General features: G+C 30.1%; 2 protein-coding genes across 3 annotated transcripts in view; both read right to left on the reverse strand.

Annotated features, from left to right (window-relative positions):
- Nucleotides 1–9,099: 9,099 nt before the first annotated feature.
- Nucleotides 9,100–10,181, reverse strand: Pban (pheromone biosynthesis-activating neuropeptide). Of its 2 annotated transcripts, none has more exons than XM_011648402.3 (3): nt 10,023–10,181; nt 9,705–9,947; nt 9,100–9,478 (listed from the first exon to the last, which is right to left on the reverse strand). In XM_011648402.3, the coding sequence occupies exons 1-3, from the start codon at nt 10,114–10,116 to the stop codon at nt 9,267–9,269; spliced, it is 549 nt and encodes a 182-aa protein (XP_011646704.2). In that variant the 5' UTR covers nt 10,117–10,181; the 3' UTR covers nt 9,100–9,266. The 2 variants fall into 2 exon arrangements, with proteins under 2 accessions (XP_011646704.2, XP_011646705.2); XM_011648403.3 differs by having other exon boundaries at nt 10,032–10,178.
- Nucleotides 10,182–16,675: 6,494 nt separating this feature from the next.
- Hand (heart- and neural crest derivatives-expressed protein) overlaps nt 16,676–18,506 on the reverse strand; it is a 4,787-nt gene continuing 2,956 nt past the window's right edge. Inside the window, exon 3 of the mRNA XM_011648401.3 lies at nt 16,676–17,414. Coding sequence (XP_011646703.2) covers nt 17,280–17,414 — 135 coding nt within the window. The 3' untranslated portion in view covers nt 16,676–17,279. The remainder of the gene's footprint in view (nt 17,415–18,506) is intronic.

Here is an 18,506-nt window from a genome sequence, read left to right on the forward strand (position 1 = left end):
GGCTCGACTCGGCCGGACGCTGCCAGACGGCGCTGCGGTTGTCCGCGGCGCTGTGCCATGGAACGAAATTTGAATCGCGCTCAATCGCAGAGTCTATCGTTCTTCAACTCGGAATGAACAATATTTTGTTACGATAATTAGAGAAAGTACTCCTTGGCCGATATTCCTTGGCCGATAGTCCGTTTTTACTTTAAAACAGTTTTAAATAATGTTTTAGATTCGATCTACAATAGATGATTTATGCCTTAAGGTAATGCTGAACTAACTAGCGAACGCGTTCACACATATGCACATCTAATATACATAAATACATACATACATTTCACTCATACGTACATTTCTGCACATATATGAACAAATTTTCGTATTGACTCTTCTTGTATCACATTAGGTATCTAGTCTAATTTTAAGAATTCAACATGAAATTGTTTCTTCATGAAATTTTCTAGTCTAGCAATATCAACTTTGTAGGTATAGACTGCAAAATTTTTATATAAAGCAAGTGTTGGCGCGACTTGATAGCTGTGGATGCTATATTAAGATACCAAATGATGAAAAAGATTTAAATTGTAAAAATTTTTCTCATTCTTGGTACGAAATTCATATGCTAGATAAGTATTAATGCATAAACTTTAATGTGGAAAAGGATTTCCGAATCTATTTAATTAATAAAAAATTAAAGCGATACAAAAATTACCATTCTGTCTACAGACAAATTCAGCATCTCCTAAAGAGAATGTTGATCTCGTCTGTATTATTAATAGAATATAGTAATATTTTTATGACACAATGACGCGGTAAAGAAAGCTTAGAAGTTTATTTTTTCTTATTCATATCTTTATTCTTGTTTATCTTTATATTAAGTGACGTGTTGACAACGAAATTTTTATTGCACTTAACTCTAACAGTATACGACATACTACGAATCATCCCGTTTTCATACTGTTTCCGTTTTCGTATTATGATTATCTGTAACGTACTAAGATTCACGCTAAAACATCATTGACAGTATCATTCGGTTTTCTTTCGCGCGCGTATATTCTCAGGATTTACGCAGCGATACGAAAGTGATACATATGCTTTTTCATCACACACGTATATTCTCAGGTTATACTCAGAAGTACAGAAATGATACGTATGCCTTTCTATGGCATCGCGCGCATATATTCTATAGACGTAACATTTGTCACGAAATATTATCGTAAATATATCGTCATTTAATCGTTATTTTTAAGCCATTTTTAATAAATAAATAATAAAATAACATTATTAATTACCATCTTTCTATTAACTATTAATTAACTAATTAACTATAATATATAAATAAGAAAAATGTTTCGCATATTTAATACAATTATTATTATAAATTCATAAACAAATAAACAAAATATATATAATTTATAAACAATTTTCATAAGAAAAATGATTCTCATTAAACATAATATAGATTCACGGTTTTATATTATGTAATTAAATTATTTATAAGAATTACATATGCGAGATTTTTAAATTGAGACTGTTTATATGACAATATAGTAACATTTATTAACCAGAACTATCATATTTTATGCCAAAATTGCATATTCACTTATATCATCATTTCAATAGGAGGTTTCATCCCAATAGAAGTGAAGAAGCATCGAGCCAGGAATCCCAAGTTGGATGGATAGTCGTTTTAGAAACATATCAAGATAAAATATGTTTCATTACTTTCTCTTATTTTTTTTTTTATTTTTTTCACTTATTTTCCGTAAGTTTCGGTCTACAATAGATGATTTAAGCCTTAAGTCATAAGAAATTGACTAATCATGGTCGATTATTCTCCTATTCTTTAACTATGATTCGTCCATTTCTTATGGCTTAAAGTTTAAATCATCTATTGTAGACCGGGACTAAGGGGTGTCACGTATATTATAGATTTTCAGTACTAGCAGTCAATATATGGCATACGGAACCATAATCTATTGAAAATTTCCCGTTTTCATCCTTTCCTAATACTATCATCATTCGCTGCAAATATTCACGGTGAAATTCCATGGAAGGTGTTACCCCGAGACATAGAAACGTACTTAGAACATATTTAGTCGATCGCAGTATATACATATGAAAATATTCTGAGATGATCACAACATTACGATCTTTTCAGAACGTACTCAGCGTGCTGTTAGGGAATTTCGTTATTATGTGTGTAATCATACAAATGTGATTTACCAAATACGTAGAATGGATAGCAACTAAAGTTATCTTAAAATTTTATATGTGAAAATATATTTTTTATTTCTTTCAACAGTTGTCAAATCATGTATTTTTTTATCTGAATAGACTTCATTTCATATGCTTTTTATGACTTATTTATTAATTAAAAGGAAAGAAGGAGGAAGGGATAGCAACTATGCATTTTCACAAATATCTTAAAGCCATCTCATGTATCATTTTAGTCAAATATCTCTTCATTTGCAAATTATGTGCAATAAATTTTATTGTATTATTTTTTGCTTATGACGTCACGATTTCAATATGATCGCGACGCTAGTTAAGCACCTAAACTATAAAAAATTAATCAATCATAGAGTCTGTTCTTTTTATCTGAACTGGCTGCACTCTTCTAGTGTAAAAAAAGAAAGATAAACTGTGAACTAGTGCAGTCAATTCGGCCAAAAAGAATAGGCCTATAATCAAATGTGAGGAAAATATTCGAACATGATTGGTCAATTCATTAAGGCTTAAATTACCTATTGTAGGTCGGATCTAAGAACTTATAGACTTTCTACAATAAATTATTACTGATAGATCATAAGTCAGAAACTAAGAATTGACCAATTACAGATTGAATATAATAAGAATACTCGACTATGATTGGTTAATTCTTATTTTCTGACTTATAATCTATCACTTAGCTTGCACCAAGTTAGTTTGAATTTTAAATGGTATTTAATACATAATATGTGTCACGTATATTATGTATTAAATCTCGCTTAAAGCCCAAATAATATTGATGCAACCGGATTTTACGGCTTATTGTAGAATGGAACTTAGGAATAGAGGAATAAAACATAAGCTAAAAAGCTAAAAGGACAACATGTTCGCAGTGCCGGGAGAGTGTCCACCATATTTATTTCAAAAATCACACTTCTGATTTGTTTTTTGTAGCTGAACTAATGTACTCATTGTACTTAGAAGCTATGGTCCATTTAGCACTACAAAAGCTTCGAGCGTTTGATTAATCAATCAAAACAAAAAATGTAATGATTTGATTGACCAATTAAAAAATGCTTTGAAGCATTGTAGCACTAAGTGGACTGTACTCAAAATGATATATATAATGATATATAATTGATACATATTCTCATCCGTCATTTTTAGTCCATTCCCTTATTCTTTGCTCTCTCTATCAATGGCTCGCTGCTGAGCTGAGAAGATATAATGGTTCTAGGTTAAACTTTTAAGTTGCTCAAAATTGTATAATCACAGTTTAACCAGTTACGACAGCGTCAACATCTTTGATGTGAGGTTGCAAAACATGTGACCTGTCGCCATAGTCTTGATTGGAAAAAGCGATTATTAACGATTATTAACGGAATATTAAATATATCAATTATTTTTTTTATATTACGTTATAATTAAAATACTAAATAAAATTTAATTAAAGTTATAAAATAATCAGAAAAAGTTAATAAAATGAATTTTACAATGCTGAACAAAAATATTTGTACGAAGGCACAAAGCGCATATATATATATATATAATACAGCGTGCAATGGAACTAATGAAATCTTTTTTATCTTACAATGTCGGTAACGTCGCACATTTTTTTGAGAGCCATCGTTAACCCATCCTTTTGGTATATCAACTCGAGCTTGCTTAAACCTACTGATCGGCCGAAATCTGCTATTGCTCTGCTACTGAATATAAATTAAACTTGCGATTTTGATATAAAAGTATGACAGATCTCCGATTAGTAAGTTATCACATTATCATATGCTTCAAATAGTTTCAACATCAATATCTTGATTACGCATGCAATTCTTGTAGATAATTTAATTATATATATAAAGTTGTAAAAGTTACATGTTATATGGATTTTTATTGTCATGTTTTATGTGAGAAATGTTTATAAATTTATATATTTTATTTGCTCGTTTATATATTTGTTGATCGTATTAAATACATATTTGAGAGAGAGAGATATTTGAGATTTTGTCTTATTCGAAATACGTTTTTATGTTTGGTATGATCATTTATACACAATTAAATAAGATATATGCAATAGCTAAAATTAAGAATATATATTCATAAATAAATTTTTAATTTATTTATAAGTATATAGGAATAATTTTTATAAAATAATTATTTACAAAGAATCTAAAACTTCTAATTAAGTTCTATATATGATCCATGAAAGTTTTATAAAACATCCGTAATTCATCCATATAACCTCCATGAGACATCTATATAGACATCTAATGGAGGTCTAATAGAGCTCCATTGGAGCTCTATTGAATATAACTCATGGAAGTAACATGGATCTCCATTAGAGGTCCATCTGATTTCCACTATGGAGATAGATGTCGCATGGAGGCTGTGGAGGTTATGTGGATGTAATGTTTCGTGTGGGTTTTTATCTTGGTTCAAGTCACATGCTTAACCCCATAAACAAACCCTATTTTTTTTTGTTACACATAAAAAAAGGCGAATAACCAATAAAATTAAAGTACAATTTTGCGTAAATGATACTTATTAAAAAAAGATACCAATTTTTTTCAAAAGGAGCGTCCTGTTAGAGACGACAAACAAATTTTTTAATTCATCGATTGATTAATCGCATAATGCGCAAATGCTGTCTTTATAGAGTAAGTTGCATTTGCGCATAATGAGATTTATCGATGAATTAAAAAACGCGCTTGATCTAGATGTATACATTTTCAGGGCCTTTTTCAATCTTCGGTTAAGTTAACCAATGGTTAATCCGCAGAAGTGCCAACCGTAATTCAATGTTCAGAAAATAGTGTTTTTTAACCTAATATTCTTTTCGTGTTGTAGGTATTTTGGTAAATAGATGTAATTGTAAGTAATATTCGATAATTAATATAAATAAAAATTATTAAACAAATTCGCTTAAACAAAAATTTTAATATTTATTTATAATAAATAGTTTATTTCTGTAGTTAGTTGTTGGCAATCGTGATGATCGAATTAACTGGTTAGCTTAACTCAAGATGGATGAAAGAGGCCCTCAATCGGATACTCACATCGGCCGATACCTAGGAATTTTCTAGTGAATTGTTTATCAGAAGATCTATTATTTATCGTTAATCGGCAATATGTTCGATTGGATCTCAATCGTCCCGTTTGATCCCGTTGGACACTTAGGGTGACACTCGTTTGACCACGTCCCGATTGACCACTAAGCACTCACAGGGGCCAGCGTCTAAAATTTTTCCACTGTTCAAGCGCTGTGAGTGGCTAGTGGTCAATCGGGATCAAACTTACAGCCATTTACAGTCATCGATACTTGAAACTTTCCATTAGATTAATCAATCAAAAGATGTAATTTTAAATTAACCAATCAGCAATCGGGCGTCTTTTCAAATAGATTTTCATTTTTCATTTATAGTGCAAATTGCACACAAGCAGTGTATACCTCCTATGTATATAGTCTAACTATATTTAAGAATTACAGAAACGAAAAAAATTAAATTATATCATTAAAAAATAATGTTGTTTTCTTTAGTGCAAATCTGAAAAAATCGCTGCACTGTTCTTAATGACTTTTGGAACGCAAGAGTTTCAATTAAGAAATTCTCTTTCTAAATGTTTCAACTAGCAATATCTCTTTTTTAGAAAACATATTTTTCTATTGACTATTTGATACCTTTTTTCCACTTGTATTAGATTTTTCGCAATGAAGGAAATATTAAGAATACAAATAACAATTAAATTTTAGAAATAAAAATTCAGAATAAAAATTAAAGATAATGCACAATAAATACAAGTAAATATAAGATATAATTATATTTTATACTTATTTATATTCATTGTGCGTTACATTTAATTTTTATTCCGAATTTTTCCAAAATTTAATATTTATTTTTTTTCTTAATATTTGCTTCATGCGCAAGCTCTTAATTTTGTTTTAAAATATGCTGAGTATGGAAATTCATTATCAAATCATATATTATTATAAATTATAGATTTTTAATATTATCAATACATTTTAAAATACATTTGTTGTAATGCGATTAACCTTCTGTGATTTCAAGCGAGAGTTGACACCAACATTGGTCTTTGTCAGCACAGATGGCGACATCGGTTCAATTTAATGAATAAAATAATTCGGCTACATATTATAAATATTTAATAACATATAGTGTGTAATAACATAATATTTAATAACATATATTTCTAATTAAATTAATTTCAATTAAAATATTAATAAGTTTGGAAATATTCCTCGCTAACATTCTAACATATCACAATAAATTAAAAATTACATAAAATTTTTATACATTTTTCTCGGCTTATTATTTATTTTGTATCACTATATATAATTAAATAAATTGTAAAGCTGTAGAATACAGATTTGTCATAAATAAAAATAAAAAAATAGGAAACCAAAAAAATTTGCAATCGTAAAAATATCGCAAAATATCGCAAAAATATCACAAAAATAGGAACCAAAAAAATTTGCGTAAAATATTTATTATATAAAATATTATATAAAATATTACATAAAAATATTATATAAAATATTAATATAATAATATTAATATAATATAATATAATACTATGTTAATATAATATAATATAATATAATTATTAATATAATATAATATAATACTGTGATCATAAATATATAATCATAAATATATAGATTTTTATTTATTGTTGCTATATATTATATTTTTTATTTCTTGTATTATATAGGAAAATCTTATAACTATATACGATTTAATGTAATTTGATATAAACAAAATTTATGATTAAAATTAGGGATTAAAATTAAAATTAATTAATTTAATATTATTTTCTTAAATTTATTGAATTTTAAAATTATATATTGTATACAGTATATTTAAAAAATAGTAGTAAGATTTAGCTTAAGAATAACAAAAATTGATAATAAATATGTATAAAAACTATCAATATTTAATAGATGATAACAAAATTTAAACCTCATTTTTTATTAATTTTTTAACAAAAGAAGTGCAATGATTTATTTTTATTCCACATAAACAAACGACATAATTTTGACAAGTTAAAACGTTAAAATTGATATGACGTGCGAATATGGTTTCTATTGGTCAATGAAATTTCACCAAAAAAGTAGTATAACTTTTTGTAGAAATGTATTATTTGCACAACACAAAGATAAATGTGAGATTTATATCGATTTTTGTGTTTTAATATCGCGTATGGTGCGCATGATCTTTGTAGAAATATGGTTTGTTTACCTGTAATGATTTAGTATTACAGCGTTTACACATAAGCGATCATCAAAGTTCTTTCTTCGAATTTTGCTTTGTTATATAAACAGATGTAAATGACAATCTTGTAAATCATAATCATCTCACTGTACTAAGAACGTAACGATAAATATTAAAAATTTATAAGAAACAAGTTTTATAGATTCTATTCAATTCCTATTAATTTATTTTATTTATTTTAAAAATCAATTTTTTCAGTATCAATTTGGTTTTCATAAGAAATGTAAAATTTCGTTATTTCGTTAGTAAATTCTCACTTTTACTATATTAAATATTATGATTAAATATTAAATATTAATATTTTTTTGAACAAATTTTTTCCTTATTGAAAATTTAATTTGTAATATTACACCATCTTAATTTTTAACATTAAACACATCGATAATCAATCATTTTATTAAAATCTGTTCGAATCTTCAACAAAGAATGGAATCTTATTTAAGTAATGTTTAAGTTTAATGAATTGCTTATAGATGTTGATCTTTTCAAGTTTTTATAATGAATATCTTCTTTCAAGAAACTGGTTTGAAGACTAAGTCAAAGAATTTCTCTTCGCGACGGCATTTGATGTTATCTGTAAACATCTTGTATAATGTGCAGTCGCGATCAGCGTTAATATTCCGAAGCTCTCATCGCAAGCATTTTTTCTGACATATTTTACGAGCGATCCTCGATATACGGTACTGTTGTAAAGCGGGAACTAGAAGCTAACTTGTATCTGCTTCGCCTTGCTGTTTTACGATTATGATCGTCTTCTATGTTGCCACATGGCTCGCTGGTAGTTCCGGTCGAGGAATTACTCCCTGTAGTTCGGCACCTTGCCTCTCTTCTTTCTTCCGCCATCCTACTTCCTCTTGAGAGAGATATTTCAACCCTTCTCGAGATGCTGAAAATAGCGACTATCATCCTACATGGATATCCTCGGATACGAATTAAGTTCATTATTTTAAGGATCATTATTTTAAACTTTTTTTTAATTTCATATTGAAAATATCGATCCTAATAAGAAAAATATTTTTACGTGTTTAATAATTCTTTTTATTTGATAATTTTATATATACACATATATATATATATATATATATATATATATTAATTTACTTTATTTATTATTTCTTTTATTATATAATTTACGTCTATTTATTGTTTCTTTTATTGTGTTAATGGAGAATATGAATTCCATGAAAATAAGTAAAAATAATAACATTTTTTGAAACAATACATCTCTCAATTTATTTTTTATTTAATTAAAAATTTATTTTTTTTAAATAAAAGCATGAAACAAAGTTTTTATAAAAACTTTATTGAGAATAAATTTACTTTAAAAAGAAATTTAATTTAAATCTTGATCTATAGTTTTATTTTATTTACATTTCATTTGTGCAATTATATTCTATTGTGATAATATCAATTAAAATAAAAGGAAATAAAAGGTTTACTATTATATCTATCTCACTTTTCATATTATATTATATCTCACTTTTCAAAATTACATAGATTTCAAAAACGGGGGCGTTTTTAGATAATTGCAACTTTTAGAACAACAAGAGAGGAGAAAAGGAGGAGAGAGAGAGAGAGAGAGAGAGAGAGAGAGAGAGAGACAGAACAATAGCTATTGCTTCGCAATATAAATATACTTTATTTCTTTATATCTTACATAATAGTGCTGTAATTGTGGTTGCCGTTTCATCGAGAGCCTCACAATCGCGCAAGTCTACAATATCATACTTCATTCTTCAACTTTTTCAACGATCTTCTAGTTTTCATACAGTGTCTACGTGTCTACATTTTTCGCAATACACTGCGTAATTGACGTCCGAGTCTCGGTCCCCAAAGCCGACGGCCTAAATGCGGCGCGAACATCGGCAACGGCAACGTGCGATCGTCCTCGTCGACTTCGCTCCTGTCTATCACATCTCCATACGAGTATAGATCCTCGCCTGATCCTCGTCCCAAACGCGGTGTAAATTGACTCGATTGTCTTTTGTCATTGGCTAAAATTATTATTTATTATACTGATTTATTCGTGACGATTAAAATTACGCGAGGGTAATTGGAGATTACACAGAACAAATATTGAAATTTATGGATCGATTTAAGTTAACGATTGTTAAATTGGAATATTCTATTCTCACAAGTAATCATTTCAGTTTACATATAAAAAAGACCTTAATCTTAATGATGCCTAATGATTTGCTCCAAAAAGATCTGCAGTCTTACCTGCTGGAATCGTGACGACCGTCCAACGCACGCCGTCCAACACATTCGTCAAGGCTTCGACCTCAGGATTCGTTTCCTCTCTCTCGTTTTGCGTCGTCCTGTGTCGTTTTCCTAAACGTGGGCCGAACCACATGCCGTTGATGTCCGTGCGCTTGATACACTTGCTCTCGACACACGAGCGGAAATCATTGTCCGTCGTCTTTCCGTCGCTCGCTCTTCCGCTCGAGTTTATTTCCCGCGATTCTGCGAACACACGAATCGTTCAATTGGACGCTCGGAACCTTAATTATTGCGTGCTTTAATCGCCACAAAAATTACCGTATTCACCGGAAACGCGAGAGCCCAGGCAGAGCAGCGTAGCCAGGATACAGATGGTAGTTGCACGGCCGGCAAAATTTCGGATGACGATCATCTCGGCAATACGTTGTTTCCTCGAGCCTCCCTCGTAGAATAATGTCGGACACGGTGGTGATTCCCGGGGTTTTATAGGGATGGCGGAATAGCGTCGTCGTGAGGACGTCGATGTTGTTTTTTCATCTCATTGTCTCTCGCCTCTTTTCGCACCCCCGAGGCCAATCACGATTGCCGGCAAGAAACGATTCGTCTTTATTTGAAGCCAGACTGGCTGCCTTACATACGCAATGAGATTCCTGGATCTGGGATTCAGGATTCGCATGCGAGTCCTGAAATAACGCACCCACGCAATGTAGTGGCTTCTATCTTTGTCCTCAGAAAACGCTAGCAGTTTTCATTAATTCTTTCGGTTTTAATGAATGGGAACATCGTATCGATTTCTTCACATGAAAAGAGATACATATATCTTATTTTAATGTACAAATGAATTTAATTTTACCGCACACAAATGATAATTTTTCTAAATTTAGCTTAACGTATAAAAAAGCTATTTTATTAATAAAAAAAAAGAGATCTTTTCATTATTTCACATAATTAATTTATATAAATTTCCAGTTTTATTTTTTATATATATATATTTTAATCGATTTTATGACATTATAGTTTCTAGTGAAACAATACTTTTGATATTATATTATATTATTGTGACGAATGATAGTATAGAAAAGAAAAACTTTAAATTTTAAAACTTTAAAACTTTTTAATGGTACAATATAAATTAAAACATACATTTCTCTTACGTTAATGTAAATATTTTAGATGCAAATTCCGTGCTTGGAAAAGTCCTGTAATTATCAAAGTGATTTTGTTCGAGAACATAATAAGAGAAAACAATTAAATTGCACTATAATTAAAGTCTCGCACACTTGTTTATCGAAATGTAAACACGCGTGCGCGCGCACGCACGCATGCACACACACACACACACACACACACACACACACACACACACACACACACACACACACACACACACACACACACACACATACACATGTATATTTTTTCACAAGTCCTGTTTTTCTCGCGAGTATTTTTCATACCCCACGTGGTGTAACAAATGACTACGGCCGCTCTGCGACCGATTGAACAAACGATTAGTCTTGGATTTAACTTGTCGATTGCCGGCTTAATTTGGCGATCAATGAATTCGCATTCTTTGCGAATTCATTGATCGCCTTGCGAACTTTTTCTCGTATAAAAGCATCGGATTGGTCGAGCGATCCCGACATTACCCTAGAATCGCGCCAAGTCTTCGTCAAAGGAATATTAAATTTCAAATATAAACTTATCAATGTTAATAACATTGTTATTTTATTGTCGTACAATTGGTGCCGGTTTTAAGAAAACGCGCGCGAATAAAAAAGTGAAGCTTGAAAAGTTAATTTAACTTAATTATGCATTACATTCTGCAAAAATTAATGTTGTTTTTAATTCTTTGCAGTCTGAATATATTAATTGATAGTTTTAAATATTTTATGGTTTTATGGTTATTAAATTTTAATGTTATATGGTTTTATCGTCCATTGCTCTGATCTCTACTTTTTAATCTTATATAATTTTATCTGGCGTCAAGATGAAATATCATAACGTAGTTCTGTAAGGATTGCCTTCAGATGCAAATTGATCGAGGACTCCACGATTGTGGGATACATGGCTTTTTGGGATACATACACATTATCTATCATGTATGTATGTGTGCAGTGAATACGTTTTACTCAAGGCGTGCAATTAGGGAGGGTGATTCTACATATGGACATCGGTGGTTTTTCAGTGAGATCTAAGTGGGCGAGTCACACTCGTCCTACGCGGACTACGTGCGCCATCGTACTTTTAATACTTGTCAAAGCAAACAAACGCCCGCTTCATACTTTTTTATCGCGATGCGTATTTGGTAGACGCACGATATAAGAGCACTTGCATCTGCCGAGTCGAATGTGAGCCACGAAAATCTTCCCACGTGACGATATTTTTTTTACACTCGACATCTTTTCCTTCGCTCGTATCGCGAAGATCGTTCGCGGTTTCGGCAGCGGCAATTAATCTTAATTATTTCTGCAGCAAGATCTAAAAATAAGTTCACGTGCTTTAACGAACAATATAAATGAATGTTACACACTCGTGTCATTAATCGAGAAAGTTTTTTGGTAGAATATTAAAATAAACATGTCCGCAAAATTATCATTGAAAACAATCGGGAAGCATTGCAACTGTCGATTGATTTTGTGAAATGATTCTTCGGATGATTCTCCGAAACAGATTGATACAGATCAGGGATAAGTCGACCTGACCGAAATGTACGAAAAAGTGAGATAAATCTTTTAACGTCAGGGATGTCCTGCATCTGGTGATCTGATTCTGTGATATTTCACGATGCACCGAGATCTTTGTCTCGGTCTCATCTGTTTAAACCATTACTTTAATTAAATTAAATTAGCAATCAATCTTTTGCGCGAACATTTGATTCAAATTGTCTAGATCGACAAAGATTAGAGTTCTTCAAATTCTTTTTTTCAATGAAATGTCGGATATTTTTGTTAATTTATCTTTTGTTTATTGCTTTATCTTGCCTTATACTTTCAGCATATTTGTTTGAAATAAATATCGATGTTTCTTAACGTAATATCGTATAATAATGTAACGATTGTAATAATTTTTTGAGAATATTTATTAAACAATTACTAGTTTTGATGATTTTATGATGGTTAAGATAGCAAATTCGCTTTTCTTCTTGCGATGAATAAAATTTGTAAGTCTTTTCTGACTTTTTGCGAACGGAGGAAAGGCCGAGAGTAGGCACGCGCTATGTTAGGATAGGTGTGAAAGAGGGCGGGGAAGGTGAATCGGCAACTCTTTGTAAACTCTTGCCCTGACGAAGCCCAGAACACCTCCCGCGGTCGACGATGCACGATATAAACACTCCCATGATGCCGCAAGAACTTGGCTATTCTCGGTAGCCAGGAAAGGATAGTCCGTTTCCTCACACGTGAAAATGAATTTCCGCGTGTGTTATACCCGCAACTTCCGAACAAATCGCCGAACAAATCGATTAAAATCGCAATTTGCGCAAAAATATATGTTGTTAATTTATCCATTTCTTAAAGCAATTACAAAGTCTTGTCTTGAGACAATCCAATGTGCAAGCCTAATTTTTATGAAAATCATTTTTATGAAATTCATCGAATTTAATGTAAATTTTTATTTAAAAATCATACACCTATATAGTTTCGATAAATAGCTAAAATTTTATCGCCTTTTGCAAATAAAGTTTTTGACTAATAAGCAACAATTAAGCAATAAAGTCATTTATTATTTTGCTTCTTTAAATGCTGGTTTTGCTAGTTTTAATTTTAATTTTAATGTAGATATTTAAATGTTTAGTGCTAAGTTCCAGTTCGTACGCTGCTGTGGAATCGTGCAATAATTTAGCAGTAGGACTTGCAAACAATTCTCTTGCTGCGAAATCGGGCGTAAACAGAATGGTTTTGGAGATAGAATGCTTGACAAGGAACGCCGACATCAGAGAGCAAAGGGTTAACGTTCCGGCATGTCGAGCATGCGAAAGAGATACTCGGAATATTTGTTACTTTCTTATAGTAAATGATACCGCGTTTGTTCTTTCTTCAAATTTAAATGTTTTGATTTTATCAAGTAAGAATTTAGTTAAATTAAAATCTTACATATTAAATGCGATAAATTTAATTTTATTTTGTTAGCGTAGTGCGTTTTGAAAGTTTAGTCTATAGTTTGCCGCAAAAATTTATAAGAAATATTCGTTACTTTCTTGTAGTAGACGATCGTCATTTTTGTCTTTAAATGTTTCAATTATTTTAAATAAAAATTTAGTTAATTAAAATCTTACATGAGGTAAATTATGAGTTTAATTTTATTCTTTTAGCACTTTTCAAGAATTTATTTTAATTTGTCATAAAGCTTTATGAGAAATGACATTCTTGCAGAGTTCTATAAAGATTTAATAAAGATAATTATGTAATACATTAGTGTAATTAAAAAACAATTTTTTCACGCACGAAAAGATCGAATATATCCATAAAAGTAAAAAAATTTAGTACAAAAATGCATTTTTCTCTGCAATATCATGTTATTTATTTTTTTTAAATATTTAAAATTCAAAAGAGATCATTTCCGGTGCAAGATAATTTTGTGATTGTTAAAAATCATTTTCATGTAAAATTAATCACTACATCTGAAAATGATAACATAACATTAAAGCTATTAGAACAGAATAAAATAAAGATAAAAAAACATATATTTTTAATAAAAAATCGCTCAAATTTTTTTTTACCTTTCTGCGATTTTTTTTTGTGAATGTTGATGAAGAAAATGTGATTTTCAAGATACTGCGTAAGTATTTTGGAAGTACAAATAAACCAAACTATAAATAAATATTGCAAAAATTATTATGATCCGGGCGCTGTATTTTTTTTTATTTTAAGTTTTGTTTTGCTTTATTTATTGGTTTTGCTTTTGTTTTACATGCTAAATATAAATTAAGTAGACTGTGAAATGTCAAATTGTTGTTAAAATATTAAAGTGCATTCACGTAATATTCATCGATAAAGAAAACTGTAGAAAGGCCGAAAAAAAGAGAAATTTGGACAATTTTGACTAAAAATGCATTTTTTTATCATTTCGCTTGTCTTCAATCTGCTTTAATTTTATCATTTTCGGATTTAGCGATCAATTTTACATGAAAATGTATGATTTTTAGACAAAATTTTATCTCGCACTGCAAAGTAACCTCCTTCAAACTTCAAATATACATAAAAAAATAACTTGCTCTCGCGGAATGTACTTTTATATTAGATTTCGTCTCTTTCGTAGGCATATTAATTTTTTTATGCATAAAAAAAAATAATCCTTTTTTATTACACGGTGATATAGTTTAATTAATATATTGATCTCAATAATGTAAACAATGTAAATGGACTGTCGATGTCCAACTTGTCACTTAGTATAGTATCGTGGTTTAATAGACGTAGACGAGAGAATCGTAGGGTCGGTTAATAAAATACGAGGCTTCATCAGCGTCGGTGAAGCCGGTTGAAATGTTTACGGCGAGGCAACACAGCGAGGCCCAACTATTAACATTCTCGAAGCTTCGCGAACGTGCACGCTCGCGCATAATATAGTGCCACTCGTTGCGATAAACAAACGGCTCGTCAATCGCCTCGGCAATATCGATCCCGGACTTTGCGATCACTCGTACAATACACAAGACCGACAATGTCGTCTTCGGCTTGGAATCGTTGTTTAGGCGCGGACGGACATTGATGGACCGATGCCATCGAAGACAGTCGCAAATATTTAGTCTCACGAGAGTCAAAGTTCCTGGTAGCAAAAACTGAAAATTAATCACGCCGATTAATTAATTGAACGGGTGCCGTTAAATAAACTTAATCTCGAAAACTTTGGGATAAGCAACGTTAAAAGAGATAATAAGAGTAAATAATTAAATATTGAAGTTTATCGAAGTTAAAATATGTCACACAAAATTATTGGGTAGAAGAGAATTTTTTTTGACTAATCTGATAATGTTTAAAGACTAATTTATAGATTTCAACTTTAATATTTAATTTTTATTAGTAAATAACTTTTTTAAAGATTCAATAAATACAGAAATATTCTCATTATATACTTTTATAATATATTATGTTTTTATAAAATAACCATACTACAAAACAAATTCGAAAATTAATAAAACGAGAGAGGATGTTCATTGGAGTTAAAGTTAAAATATGTCGCACAAAATTATTGGACATAAAGAATTTTCTTGACTAATCTGATAACGTTAAAAAATTAATTTACAGATTTTAACTTTAATATTTAATTTTTAGTAAATAACTTTCTTAAAAATATAAATGTAATGTAATAAATATATAAATATTTTTATAATATATTTTTGATATAAAATAACCGAATACGACAATACAAATTCGAAAACAAAACGAGAGAGGATGTTCATTCATCAGAGATATTGTCTACCATCGTGCAGGGACAGATAAGCACTAATATTTTCTCTTCGGGATATATATTGACTACATGTACCAGATACTACATGGGACCAAGTACTGGCGCCAGAGTAGCCAGAAATCCGAAACCAACCGCTTCACACAATGAATTCTCCGTCTATAATGGACCAGCTGAATAGAAGGAAAAGATAGAGAAAGAGAACTTCTCACGACTTCTTCTTTTACGAAATGTATTTGAGAATATATATTTATAAAAAAACTAAAAAAACTACAAAATGATGTATATTTAAAAACAAGTAGGGATAACTCGAGGGTTCACTTTCATTATCGTTAAAGAAAATACGATATAGACATTAATAATATAAAAATATAAAAAATATATATTTCTAGTATTTATAAATTATTATAAATTTCTTTATATCACAATTAAAAATACATATACATATATTCTGTTTTTCTAAATGCGAAAATTTCATTCTGTTTTTCTAAATGTGAAAAATCTATAGATTTATAAATAAGTTATTAAGTTATAAGTTATAAGTTAGAAAGGTGAAAAGTAAGATATTATGTTTTATTATAGTACATTGTTTATTGCTAGTGACATTTTATACATTTCTGTAACGATACTTTATACAAAACTTTACAAAGATTCTTAATTCTAATTAATAATTCAATCCACACGAATTCAAAATCATAATTACAACTTAATCGCATCGTTATCAACTTATGAAAATAATAGACTCATCGGTAAAATAATGTTCTTTGGCTAAAAGTTTCAACATCGATTGCTATAGGAGGAACAAAACCCTGTACATACACAACAATTACAAATGCATACTATATACAAACAATACTATTCTTCTTACCGAATAATTATATTTTTTGCTTGGCCGCATTTTTCTGGAGATTTGGAATTGTTTTGTAAAACATTATTTTATCAACAATACATATTATCGCTCAGTAATTATCAAAATTCTCGCCGTAAATTTGTTCCACGAATCGTTTGAAAATATTTGAAAGACGCATTAGATATATTAGTTGCTAAATTGCGGGCCACCCTTTTTTCGACGGTAAAAAAATAATGTCAGGCTAAAAAGGAACGATCGTTTCGAACGATATTTTGTGAAATATCGTGGATATGTTTTGACAGTGGTGTCTTCGGTATATTTTATTGCATCTGGTTGGTCGATGATTCTTGCTTCAATTCGAGAGCCCACATGTGCTGCGGCCAACCCGTTCGTCCTTTGCTCTTTGTCGGTTCTTCGTGGCCGAGATTCGAAGCAGATTGCAAACACGACTCATTCTGCGAAGAAACAAAAATACTTGATGACATATGTCTCCATTAAAAATTAATCTTGTCTCTGTCATTAATGTCATCTCTAAAATCCAAAATGTTTCCTTTCATTTTGTTTTTAATTTAATGTTAGACATGAGAGCAAATATGGAGGTAGTAATTGTCAGACAAATTGATCTAAGAGATGAAGGATCATCAATTATAAGTAAAAATTACAGTGCTATATTGAAGGGAGAAAAGTCTATGTGGGTGGTAAACGATCTCAAAAATGAAGAAAACCACAAAATATAGGTTTGAGAAGAGCAAATTATTTCGGAAGTTTAGAATTAGAAGAAATTTAAAACAGAAAATCGAATCAAATTTCCTTTGTTTTTTTTTTTTTTTTTTTTTAATAGCGCCTCTCATATGATATTTTCTAAAAGTAACGATCTTTCGATGAAAACTTAAATTATTAGAATAATATTTAATTCAAACAATTCTTCGATTCTTGTAATAAATATTTTTGTAAAATATAAAATAACCGATGTGAATAATTACATTTATCAGGTAAGATCGTTAATTGCAGCAACTTTATAATTCAATTTAATTGAATTGTTTTTTATTGCATTTGCCAAGTCACTTTAATTTCAATCAAGTAAATTCTATTAAATAATAAGATAATATAAAAATATTGGTATAATTCGTTTATAACAAATTTCAAAGCACGATGATGGCTTTAAGATCGAATTCTCAGGCTGACGTACGCGTAAGTCAATTAAAGAGGCAAATGTTTACGTTGGAGCGACGCTTACACAAAAGCGTTCTGAAAGATTTAGGAAAGTCCGTCTACAGCAGACGAAATAATTCATCCTGAAGAACTTTTGAACCCATGACCGAAAGCCACTGCATGTATCCTCGAGTAGCTCTCGAAATACTTTAGGATTTTTTGGAAGAATGAAAAATCTCATACGAGTACGAAAATTAAAAAAAAAAAAATAAAAAGCAAAAGAATAATGTTTTATATATTTTCTCTTTTTTCTGTTTGTATCCTTTATTATTTGCTATAATATAGATATACTAAATCGAGAGATGAATTATTCTATCTTCATTTTATCAGTAAAC

This window comes from Pogonomyrmex barbatus, unplaced genomic scaffold, assembly GCF_055798465.1.
Source record: "Pogonomyrmex barbatus isolate J1 unplaced genomic scaffold, ASM5579846v1 scaffold7, whole genome shotgun sequence".
Lineage (NCBI taxonomy): Eukaryota > Metazoa > Arthropoda > Insecta > Hymenoptera > Formicidae > Pogonomyrmex > Pogonomyrmex barbatus.